The sequence below is a fragment of the Tursiops truncatus genome, chromosome 4, assembly GCF_011762595.2.
Source record: "Tursiops truncatus isolate mTurTru1 chromosome 4, mTurTru1.mat.Y, whole genome shotgun sequence".
NCBI lineage: Eukaryota > Metazoa > Chordata > Mammalia > Artiodactyla > Delphinidae > Tursiops > Tursiops truncatus.
The window spans coordinates 104,261,571-104,274,724 of record NC_047037.1 but is presented as its reverse complement, the minus strand read 5'-3'; the positions used below and the strand labels follow the sequence as shown (position 1 = coordinate 104,274,724).

At 39.5% G+C, this 13,154-nt stretch overlaps 1 protein-coding gene across 1 annotated transcript in view; it reads left to right on the top strand.

Moving 5' to 3' along the window:
• Window positions 1-3,486: 3,486 nt before the first annotated feature.
• Window positions 3,487-13,154, top strand: part of CHMP2B (charged multivesicular body protein 2B) — a 29,952-nt gene continuing 20,284 nt past the window's right edge. The window contains exon 1 of the mRNA XM_019923196.3: window positions 3,487-3,827. Coding sequence (XP_019778755.1) covers window positions 3,794-3,827 — 34 coding nt within the window. The 5' untranslated portion in view covers window positions 3,487-3,793. The remainder of the gene's footprint in view (window positions 3,828-13,154) is intronic.

The window sequence follows — 13,154 nt, the reverse complement described above, 5'->3', positions numbered from 1 at the left end:
TTTTGAGGAACCTCCATAGTGGCTGTATCAATTTACATTCTCACCAACAGTGCAAGAGGGTTCCCTTTTCTTCACACCCTCTCCAGCATAAAATGCTATATTTTTTTGGCTTCCCATATCTTTAAAGGTGAAGCCAATAAGATTTGATGGTATTACCTGTAGGATATGGGACACCATACGCCAAGATATTTGTCCTGAGCTATATTTTATTCATAATAAAATTCCAAAATTTAAAGGAACCTTAGAAACCTTCTAATCAAACCTTTGATTCTTCAAAGGAATTCTTTCTACAATAACCTGCTCCCGCTTGAACACTTCTGTGACAAGGAACTCACTGTCTCACATGGCACCCATCCTATTTTAGAGAAGCTCTGCTTTTAAAAGCTCTTTTTCTTATACCGAGCTAACGTCTGTTCCTCTGTGATGGACAAGTGTGCTATTATGATTTATAAAAAAGAAATATATATTTGGTCTCCCTCCTCATTTCTCACACAAAGCTTCTAATACTCTTGGGAATTCATAAATGATAAGAGCAATAAATGTATGTTGACATTCATAACAAACACCTTTCAAACACACCTGAGTTTATGTTAATAAGGTGATTTTGGAAAGCCTCTAAGGATGGGGGCTGATCATGAAGGGAAATAACCATGTGAATAAAGGGTTGGAACTTCCAGTCTCCTTCCTCCAACCTCTGGAGGGGAGAAAGGGGCTAGAGATTGAGTTCAGTCACCATGGGTCAATGATTTAATCAACCATGCCTATGTAAGGAAGGCTCCATAAAAACCCAAAAGGTCTGGGTTTAGGGAGCTTCCAGGTTGGTGAACCAGAACACATCCACATGCCACTGTGCCTGGGTCCCAAACTCCCTGGAGACAAAAGAACCTGCATTCAGGACCTGGCCCTATGTATCTCTTCATCTGGCTGTGGATTCCTTTAATATCCTTTGTAATAAACTGGTAGTCTAGTGAATAAACTGGTTTCCTGAGTTCTGTGAGATAATCTAACAAATTAATTAAACCCAAGGAGGGGGGTCATAGGAACCTCTGATTTACGGATGCTTGGTCAGAAGCACAGGTAACAACCTGGACTTGCGACTGGCACCTGAAGTGAGGATGATCTTTTGGGACTGAGCCCTTATGCTGTGGATCTGATGCTATATCTCTGAGTAGATGGTGTCGGAATTGAGTTGAGTCGTAGGACACCCAGCTGGTGTTGGAGAATGGCTTCGTGTGGGGAAAAAAATCCCACATGTCGGAATTCGTGTCAGAGAGTAACAAGTAAATGATAAAAGATGAAAAACCTGGTAGGAAGGCGGGTAAGAGAAAATGATGGACGAACTGTATTTGTTTCTTCACACAAAACATGGTATGTGTCATTAGGTATATAACAAATATATTTTTCACTGCCTGAGCAGTTTGGAAGACTATTATTGGGTCATAATGACCATAGGATATTAGTTCATTATTTCTTAATGAGGTTTAAAAAGAATAACATTAAAACATCTTCTCTATCCACTATGCTTATATATATGTCTTGTTGATTCAGTGAGTTTGTATGCGATGATGGTGGTTTTGAACAAATGAAAAACACCATTGTATTCTAATTTATGGTACCTTGGTGTCCTAAGTCTCAGTTATATTTGTGTACATGCCCTTCCATAAGGAGTGATCTACAAAATATAAACCAGTAGTTTGGCCAGCAACTAATCAGAATGGATGCCAGTTTGCTTATCAGCTGCATATCAGCCTGCTTCAAACCAGGGGAGAATTAAACTATTTGAGTGCTGAGCTTAAATACTGCATATTTGTATTTTGTCTTTATTGTAATGAGGAAGCCCTGCCTTTAGCTCCTGCTGTGCACTTTTGGAGGGTCTTCCATATGGTTGCTAAGTATTTTGGCATTTTCCCAACTGTTACAATTGGGTCAGTGGGGGGGATTGTGTGGGAGTAATAAAACAAGGGTGACTGCATCAGGGAGGAATAGGATCACTAGACACATCACAGTTTATTGCCTCTCAGGCACTCAAGCACAGCTCAATGCTGTTCATTACAACAGGCAACCAGGGCAAACCGCCTTTTTGCTATAGAGCTTACCCCAAGAAAGGCCGGGACTTGGGGGCAAAGGCTGTTTACTGCTTATGGTTTTTTTTTTTTTTTTTTCCTGTTTCCTTACTTCTTCACCTTCCCACAATATCTCAAATAACTTGAGAAGGAGTAAAATAATTATACCTTGCATACAACTATGTTATTCTGAGAAAGTTTTCATGAGCAGACTCTTAGCTAAATTTTAGCAGCAACAGCGGGATGATCAGTGGCTCTGAGGGCTTTGATGTCTCAAGAGGCGGAAAAATGGGGAAGGAAAGTCTGACTACCCCAAATACTTAAAAATCCTTGAGACATGATTCTTAAAGCCAGAGGTGACTAATAATACTGATACTATTATTGAGGTGTCTTCCTATCATAAATCACATCTTTGTAAAACAGGTACTATGATTTTCATCCTCTGGAAGGCAGTGCTGCTTAAAGCACTAATAGATTGGGAGAAAAAAGTTCAAAGCAAAATTAAGATTCCAAATAGCAAAATAATATATTAAACAGAGATGTGTAAACACAGAAAGAGAGACACACACACTCACAAAATGAACGATGAACTCAAGGTCTTGATCCAAAGACAGTATTTCCCATATTTACACTTATACACAGGATTCTTGAAATAATTCATTATGCTTTTCCTTTTACATAATATGGAGCTTTTTTCCACAGTGAATACCAATGTACAGGTATGTAGCATTCTAATAGGTTCACAGTGTAGCCATAAATTTTCCTTGAGCAATTACAAGAAATTGAGATATTAAAGAAATAGAGTTGGAGACATTTAAACCGGTATACAACAAATGTGTATGGATTTTTTTCATGTTTCCAGCCAAGAACATTAAATAAAAAATGTTGCCTTAAGGAAGCTGCTCCCCATTCCCTTCCTCCCCCGCCACTCCCAAGCCTAGAAACCTGATCCCCGGAGACCCACACCTGGTGGTCAGAGCCTCGGGCTCAGGGCCGCAGTGAGCGCCTCGGGTCCGGCAGGGGGCTGCGTGGGTGGCGTCGGAGAGACCGCTGAGCAAGTCAGGGCCCAAAAGAGCGTGAACTCCCGAGACAAACACCACCGGGGCTCGGACCTCAGCATTAACACCAGCCCCTGCACTTATGAATGCCTTGATACAGACAGCAAGGGGATGGTCGTAAATCAACTTGTTCCAGGACGACCCACGCTTGTCCTAGGATTCTGGGGACCCCCTTACTTCCAGCTTCTCCGGGGCAAGAAGAGCGCTAAGTAAGGCTCATCTCTGTCAGCATTCAGCACGGAACCCGCACCTAGAAGCTACCTGACACAGCCCGCAGTCTCCTACGCACTGCTACTACCTCTAGCCTCGCATGATTCGCCACACTGGGACGCCGCAAGCAGGAGAGAGGGCAGCAGCTGAACTGAGGGCACCGGCTGCAGCTTCAGGCGCCGCAGTACGCAGGCGCGCGCGCATATCGCGCAGGCGCTTCCTGCAAGTGACTTCTCCAAAAAGTGTCTTAGTTCGCGGTCACCTGAGCTGAGGGCAACTCCGCGGCGGCAGGGTTCGTGGATACCCGCCCTCCGCGGGTCCTGTCTGGAGACCCCGCCCTCTTCTCTTGCCCATCCGCTCCGCCATCCCGAGCCCTCCAAAGGCCTGTCCTTTCCCTCCGGTTCTTTCCCAGTCGCGGGCCGGACCGGGCCGAGCCGGGCTGCCCGGGCGCGGTCCCTGACCATGGCGTCCCTCTTCAAGAAGAAAACCGTGGATGGTGAGTTCCAGGCCGGGCCGAAGGGGCCCAGCTCTGTCTTTCCCCGGTGTATTTTGCGGGCTTCCGGCCGCGATTCTTTTTGCTGTTCCCTGGGGGCGGGGCTGGATCAAGTGGCCCCACAGGTAACCACTTGACCTACCTCGTGCGTCACTTTTCTGTTACCCTATCTCTTCTGACTCGCCCCACCTCAACCTCACCTGGGCAGTCTGGCTTCCTCTCTCTGATAACATAGTCCTTAACAGCCCCGCCCCCAGGTTTCTCCTTTAGCGGGATCCTGAGCATACAAGGAGGCAGGATGCGGCTGACCCTTGAGTGTCATTAGATTTGGTGATTTGATGAATTTCTTATTGGTTTCCCCTGCTTGGTTTACTGCTCCTTCAGTTTGGAGCCGTACTACTTCTGGGCATCCAAACCGGAAACCTGTGTTGAGGTGGGGGAGGGTGTAATAGGCTACTCTTACAAAATGAACTTGGGTACGGGCCGGTCTTGCCCTAGGAACACCCCATCAATAGAGACGTGAAAAAAATGCTTCTTGACTGACACCGGTAGAAAAATTAAAGAAATCCAGGGGAAGTGCCTGGATTTAGTTTTCATAGTAGATTTTTCTCCCTTATGATTATCTTTTGCTATCTAAAGAGATATGGTATGCATTATCTGCATAGAAGTTTATATTTTAAGATACTTGCATTGCTTCAGACATTTAGCTCAATGTCATGTTAAGGGGGAAAGAAGTGAATGTACAGGAATATACAAATGGGTATTTATAAGGAATGACTGTAATATGTGTTTATATAACTGTTTAATTAGTCTTGATACTTTCATTGACTCTACTAGGAATCAAATTCATTCAAGTTATTTAAAAATCGTGTTTCTCATTACATGTTGAATCTAGGTTGTTGTTGGTTCAGTCGAAGAATCACTTCTTTGTAAGGGTCTAACTCTGCCACAAAAGGAGCAGTGGTAGCTAGACAGTGATTGGTACAAACAGGGTGCTCAGTCCAGACCTGGGGTAACTCCTTCATTCCTTTGTAGTGACTTTTCCAATGCCAGCACAATTATTTTGTGGAGGATGACAAAAACATCATCTTTACCCTGCCACCCTACCCTTTACTTCAACACATAATGTCATTTTACCCCTAATTTATCACAGAGCATAATAATATTTTTGCTTATTCTGAGTGGGTGAAATTGACCTTTTATTAACTGAGAAATACCACTTACAACACCTGAAATAACTACCAAGTTGGAATAGGAAGTAATACAATTATGTGAAATGAGTTTTATGTGTGTTTTACCTGAGAATCCTATTTAATCTTTAGCATGGCACTTTAGTTTTTCAGTGTTTCAGTACCAGTAATATGATTTTCAGTCATTGTATAGTACTCCAGGGGAAAAAAAGGTTCATTTTTTTTGTTTCAGTTTTATAGAGTGAGAATTTACTAAACAGAGGAAAAGGGTTGCATCTTTCTTACTGTGATGTTACAAATTAAATTTTAAAAATTAACGTTATAAGCCAAACAGCCTAGCTTTAATTGCTTGATATCTGTAAAATATTTACAAAGACATAAATATCAGTTCTATATTTTTAGTGCTGTGCTTCCTGGTGCTTTTGGCAATCTAGGGATTATTGTACTTGAAGTATAGAGCAGAAAAAATAAAGACAATGAGGATGTGCAGTGAGGGTGTTTAACTGTATATTTATTTGAAGTTGGGTTAATTCATCCAAGAAATAATGTTTTTGCTAAATACACTTATTTGCGAGAAAAAGATCCTAAGGACTTTTGGCAGGAACTATACTACTGTCTTAAAGATCTGTGTATGAAATTTCTGAATATAAATTTGGCTACTGTGTACATTTACTATAACTACCAAACTGCATACTTGATGTTTTCTTAAATTATCATGTCAGTTCAGATCACTTAATGACATCTTAACTGTCGACCTGTACTTTCATTATTTTGATCTAGATATTTACTGATGTTTTTATTCTTTGTTTTATCAAAAATCAGGTGTTTTGTTTAAAAGGTGACAGCATTCTTCTTAGCAATAATGAGGCTATATATTATGAAATTAAATGTATTCTTATGCATTTCTCCCAGATCCTTAGACTCGTTGATTATTGATCACAAGATCTTTTACTGTATGCTGTCTTTTTATCTGTTTCAGCAATAATGAATTCTGATATAAAAGAAAATATGTAACTGCTTATAGAGCTGGAGAATAATTGAATCTTTTTGTCTCTTTGGATTGGCTAGAAGAGTTGCATACTATATCATTAAAGAATACTGCACATGTAAATTAAAAAGGGAGACAACATTAGAGCACTTATTACTATCCAGAGTTATGTTTAATTCATTTTTGACATAAAGATGAACAAGTCTCTGCAGTGTATACTTTGTTACAAAAATTAATGAGAATTGTACCTCAGTACTAAAGAAGAGATTCTTTTGAATTTGAAATTACAGTTGAGTACTTTTACTGATTTATAAGTTATACACACATATATATATAAGGCGTATATATGGCAATGTGTTTATCTACAGTGTTTTTTTGTTTTTTGTTTTTCTTTTGTTTTTTTCCTAAGTGGACTAATGGTGACCTATTTATTGAAGCTAATTATGAACCTGTGAATCAGGATGCCATGAGGACTTGTCATGAATGCACAACTAAATATGCCTCTTAAAAAGTGAAGTTCTTTAGGCACTATATACTTTTTGTCTGTTATCCTGACCAAAGACAAATTTGAGGTATTACTCTAAGCCAGCACTTAGCATTTTGTATCAGTATCTTATTTAATTCTTACAAAACCTATAAGTACTATTATTATCCCCACTTTATAGATGAGGAAACTGAGAGGCAAAGGACTAAGTAACTTGCCCAAGATCACACAGCTACTAAATTCACTTGGGTACGGGCCTACAGCAGAGCCAGGACCTCATCTCTTTGGGTATTATCATTGTTATTTCTTCTTATTGGAGGGCCTGTGGCACAGTTTAATTTTGCTGTTCTTGCTAAGTACATGGAATTCTCAGCTTTTGGTAGGTACCATGTACACCTACCTTTTGTCTGTGAGGCAGACTCTTTTCTCTCAGAGTTAGTATTAGAACTTTAATTTCTAATGGTGGTAGAACTGGAAACAACCCTCCTTTTCCTGACTCTCCCTTAACCCAGCATTTTCTTAGGAAGTATTTTCCAGTCTCTTTTTGCTCTTCATCGAAACCTCTCGAAGGAGTGGTGGTGTCTCCTATCTTCACTTCTTTACTTCTCTGATGCCCCCCATTGTACAGCAGTTTGTTTTACATCTCATGTAATGAATGAGATCTTGCTAAGATCATCAATGACTTCTAGATCACCAAATCCAGTGGTCATTTTTTAGTGATCGTCTCTTGGGCTTATGCTTTGCATTTGATTTTGACAATAATTTCTTCCTTGAAATTTTCTTTCGGCTCGCATGACGTAACACTGTCTTAATTTTCCTCAAATTTTTCTGACTACTCTTTTTCTTTTTCCTTTTATGTTTTTCTTTCATTTTTCCTTTCTTTCTTCCTTCCTTCTTTCCTCCCTCCTTTCTTCCTTTTCTCTCCTCCTTTCTTCCTTTCTTATTTGAACCTGCCCTTTAAATGTTAGTATTTTTCTTGGTTTCATCTTGAACTACCACTATTCTAATTGTACATTCTCTCCCTACATGATCTTATCTAAACTCTTATTATTTTAGATATAACCCAAGTGCTGATGGATCCCAATTGTGTATCTCTAGATATATTTTTCTGAGTTTCAGACCAATATATCCAATAGTTTGCTAAGTATCTCCACCTTGATGTCCCAAATACCTCAAATTAAAACAGATCCCAAACAGAATTCATCACCATCTCCTTCAAGTCAGTTCCTTTACTGGGTTCTCCTCTTCTAGTGTTTGGCACTTCTTGATTTTGCCCTGTACCTTCAATTAATTACCAAGTCCTGTCCCTTATGCCTCTTAAATGTTTGGCACATATGATCTTCCTTGCTCTTATTCAGATCCCATTTATCTTACACTTTACTACATCACTTTTCTGTGTTTCTTTCCTGTAACTTCATAGCCTTTAAATCATTCATCTGTTGGGTTGGCCAAAAGGTTTGTTTGTCTTTTTCTGTAAGATGGCTCTAGTAGCACTTAGTTGTCTTTAACTTCATTCAAAACAATTTTGTTAGATTGTGTGTAATGGCTGTCATATCAGCGTGCATTTAAAAAAAAAGACTTTTTATTTTTACTTACTTTTTACTTACTTACTTTTACTTACTTACAACTCAAAGTTGGTGAATTTTTGTGTAGCCATTTTAATATTGAAGATGGAAGAAAAAACATTTTCGGCATATTATGTTTTATTATTTCAAGAAAGGTAAAAACGCAACTGAAATGCAAAAAATGATTTGTGCAGTGTATAGAGAAGGTGCTGTGACTGATCGAACGTGTCAAAAGTGGTTTGCGAAGTTTCCTGCTGGAGATTTCTTGCTGGACGGTGCTCCACGGTCCGGTAGACCAGTTGAAGTTGATAGGGATCAAATTGAGACATTAATTGAGAACAATCAATGTTATACCACTTGTGAGATAGCCAACATACTCAAAATATCCAAATCAAGCGCTGAAAATCCATTGCCCCAGCTTGGTTATGTGAATCACTTTGATGTTTGGGTTCCACATAAGTTTAATGAAAAAAAACTTCTTGACTGTATTTCTGCATGTGATTGGCTACTGGAACGGAAGAGATCATGGGGCAAGCGAAATGAACCACCACCAACCACACCAAAGGTCGGTCTTCATCGAAGAAGGTGATGTGTATATGGTGGGATTGGAAGGGAGTCCTCTGTTATGAGCTCCTTCCAGAAAACCAAACGATTAATCCCCACAAGTGCTGCTCCCAATTAGACTTAACTGAAAGCAGCACTCCACAAAAAGCATCCAGAATTAGTCAACAGAAAACGCATAATCTTCTATCAAGATAACGCTAGACTGCATGTTACTTTGATGACCAGGCAAAAACTGTTACAGCTTGGCTGGGAAGTTCTGACTCATCCGCTGTATTCATCAGACATTTCACCTTCGGATTTCCATTTATTTCGGTCTTTACAAAATTCTCTTAATGGAAAAAATTTCAACTCCCTGGAAGACTGTAAAAGGCACCTGGAACAGTTCTTTTCTCAAAAAAATAAAAAGTTTTGGGAAGATGGAATTATGAAGTTGCCTGAAAAATGGCAGAAAGTAGTGGAACAAAATGGTGAATACGTTGTTCAATAAAGTTCTCGGTGAAAATGAAAAATGTGTCTTTTATTTTTACGGAAAAACCAAAGACACTTTTTGGCCAACTCAATACAAAGTTGCCTGTGTGATTGATATATATGAAATCCAAATCTTACTATGCTACTCCTAGGTATATATCCATTTATTGAGTCTCTAGCACTAAAAGGATCAAGTGAATGCCCTTTAATAAGGTATGTATGGCCCTGCTTGATCTGGTCCTTGTCTTCCTTTCTAGCCATTTCATTTTACTCTCCAAGAACACTTCTCACATTCATCTGCATATACCATACTCTTTCTCACGCTGACATATTTTAAATTATGATGACTTTTTGCATAGAATTCCCATCTGCTTCCCGATTTGCATTCGCCAGAATCAAAGTAGATCCTCACGCACTTCCAAAGTTGGATTATGCTTTTTCTAAGTTTTTCCTTCATTCCACATTTGCAAGGTTGCAGAGAGTCTTTAGCATAAATGAAAATAGCTGCAGCAGTTTAGAATTTAGAGAGTAAATTCCAAAATAGTAGCATTTACTAACCAAAAGTTGTGTTTCCAGTATCCAGAGCTTACTATAATCTACATCCATATTATTGCCACTCACCTCGAACCTTAGTACAAGTTTAGAGATAATTTGAGTAATGTTACTGACAGTAGAGGAACAAAGCTTCTTGGGTTTTGCCTCATTGGGGTGGTATCCATGTATGCTAGTTTTCCAGAGTTCAGAACCTGAGAAGTTTTGACTAAGTTGGATAAATCTGTCAAGAGTCAGTTGTGATGCCACATTTTTTACAGCTCAAGAAGGAATAAAATTTACCATCTATATAAATTAGATCCCCTTCAGAAACATTCTGCTTTCTTCCAAGTAAAATACAAAATTCTTATGGTGCTACCTACAGTAAGTACCCAGATCTTTCCTAGCGTGTTGTGTGTTCCCAGAGTGATTATTATTATGAATATTTAAAAACTCAAATTACTTTCTGTTTGGTCCCTAAATTCTTGGCACACCAAAGAAAAATAATTGAATAAGGAATTCAGGAGCACCATTCTCTCTTCTGAGCATTTTTCTGGGCAAAAATTTTTCATACTTTTATTTATTTATGTGTTTTATTTTTAGGAATGTAGACTATTCTCTTTTTATTTTGAACAATTTCAAATCTACAGAAAAGTTGAAGTGACAGTATTCAATGAACACCCATTTTCGCATTGCCTAAATGCACCAGTTATTAACATTATGCCACATTTGCTCTCTCTCTCCCTCCTCTATGTTTGTATGTCTTTATATGTACTTACATACACACATGTGGGTTCTTGTTGAACTATTTAGGGTAAGTTATAGACATAATGAAACTATCTCTGAATAGTCCACCAAATATTTTCCAAAAATAGGATGTTCACCTATATAACCACATGCCATGATGACTCTCAAAAAATTTAATAGTATACAATAACATTATTTAATATGGAATGAAATTCAAAATTTCCTCTATTGCCCCCCCCCCCAATCCATTATTGCTGTTTTTGTTGTTGTTGTTTGTGTGTGTGGGAGAGTGGTTACCTGAGTGATGAAAAAAGATTTCCCTACTTATGTGGCATTTGAGGGAAAAACAAAATGTTGAGAAGAAATAGTCATGTGATGATCTGGTACGTGAACCTCCTAGGCATAGAGAACAGCAAGGCAGGAGGCCCTTTCAGAAGCCTAGGAACAGATATTTCTGTAGGAAAATATCTTTCCTCTGTATTTCTCCATCCCAAGCATGATACCAAAGACTGGTATTTCTTTTCATGCTACCATTTTTCTACCTTCAAGTCCATCCATATATCTGTGAGACTGTTCTTTCAAAGGGTCATTCCCTCATTCCCTTACTTATCTAAGCTGAAAACTGCCCTTTGACAGTTTTCTGAAGCTGTTATTGATGATGATGCCAAAGGCTGTGTCTTTGAGAGCCACATAAGACCCAAAGATGTGCCAACAGCTGACATCTCAAAACCTTCCTTCAGCTCTTGAAAACACTGATATTTTAATAATAATGAACAAATTCATTTCAATGAATTCCTCAGGGCTTGAGTGACTTTTGAGACTTTACTGGTGGGGGGAAAAACATTCCTTATTGCTTCCTTTTATCCTACCTTAGGGCTAGACTCCTATTCTCTTCTTAGTGTTCTACCTCTTCCTCCCAAGTGAGTCCTGCTGAGTTTTTCAACTTCAACCTTGTTCTTAAGTGGATCTATGTATAGAGTAAAGCTGTTGGCGTGATTCTGTACTGTCCTTTCTGTTTCCTACAGTTTATTTATTTTTGTTTTTATTTTTTCTTTTTCATGTGTTTAAAACTGGTTAATTAAGCTGATACCTTTTCTCCCTGATTTCTCATATATCATGTCCAAAGCCTGAGAAACAAGTTTGCTTTGCATATCAAATTCTGATTTCTCCTCACCCACTCTCTCATTGTCATTGTCCTTCTGCCTCTGAGTAAATTTGGCTTTTAGAGCTGGTATTTTCTGGTTACTGGCCTTTAGTATTTGTTTCTTACCCCTTAACCTTTGAGTTTGGAGCATTTTTGCAGTTTTTTTCTCCTCATCAACCTAAGAAAATGGTATAGCCCCAAATGGCCAGGACCCCCATCCCCCTTTATTGTTCATTGGTGAGCTCCACCATGACTGCTTTAGCTGAACTCACACTCCCAGCTCTTCTGTTCATAGCCACGATCAGGGTTTATCTAATATCCATTGTCCCACTATACCAGTGCCAGAGTACCCACTATTTCCATTGATACTAGCTTGCAGAGCTTGCACATGAAATCTGAAGAGGAAGCTCACTTTCCTCTTGGATCTTGATTTCCAAAACCCAGTTAATGGAGGTGGTAAAGCAGGATGTGGGAGCATTTTGTTCTCCTTTCTCAACCCATGTGATCATTAGATTCAGGGTAATTGGTAGGCAATAAAGTTGCATAAATCAAAATGATTTTTCTCTGAAGAAATACATTTAAAAGCAGAAAAAATATATTAGATTAAAAAGTCCATCATGACCTTATAGTAAAGTGGCAAACCCAGTACATGGTACGCGGATGCTGTCTAAGAGAGCAGCTTGAATCCAGCTGAGTGGTACAGTCGGTGAGTTGTGCCTTAGCGCTCATGGGGCAGTAATCCTGAACTATCCGGAAAGCTTGGGACAGGCCCCCTCCCTTTTCTCAAATGATAGGCACTTTAGAGGATATTACTCACAAATTAATGAATGTCTGTATTTGCAGTCGGTAACCACTTTTTGCTTTAAGCCTCAGATATGCAAATAGCATGTAAATGAGCAGGGTCTAGAAGGACAGCCATAGTTCAAGTTGGGCCTTGGCCTCAAATCCCAGTAGAGAATTCTAGTGAGCTAGACCACATGAGAGGCTCTTTTAGATTTTATTTTTTGGCTTTTTTCTTTCTTTTTTCTGTAAGCAGATAGGCCTTATTGGCTCAGAACCAAAGAGTACAGAATGAGCTTTTCTGTCTGTATCTTCTTAAGTCCAAAATTTGCATCAGTGATCTTATCACTCTATGTATACATGCCTTCTTTTGTTCAGTTAAAAAGAGCCTGAAAGGCTTGAGACAGGCTTTAGCTCCCAGAGTGGAGCGGGCCTGAGTGGCTTTTTCTCAGTGTTGTGCTGGGTGTGGGTGAGGAGAGGGTGGTGGGTGGGGGAGTTCCCAGACCCTCTGGACCTCACCAAATGGTAACAGAGAGAGCACGCCACAGGCACTCCCATGTATTTTCACATTGTGCAAGTTCCCTATAGCCACCTGTTACGAAACACTTCACAGTGCCCCACGAGGTAGAAGAAGTGCTGGCATATGAGAGTTCAGGGAGTGATCTTTACTAGAGGAGGAAACGGGATGGACAGGGAAGCACAGGTTAGGCAAAGCCAAGTGCTCCATCTCTCCTAGGTCAGCAGTACCTGCACATATTTCTGTCATGGTCATAACTCAGAAGGAGAAAAGGGGACAGCAAAAAATTAGAAACATCTGATTATTTCAGTGTTACATTTTTCCATCGTAGAAAGGTACCTATCATAGTTCA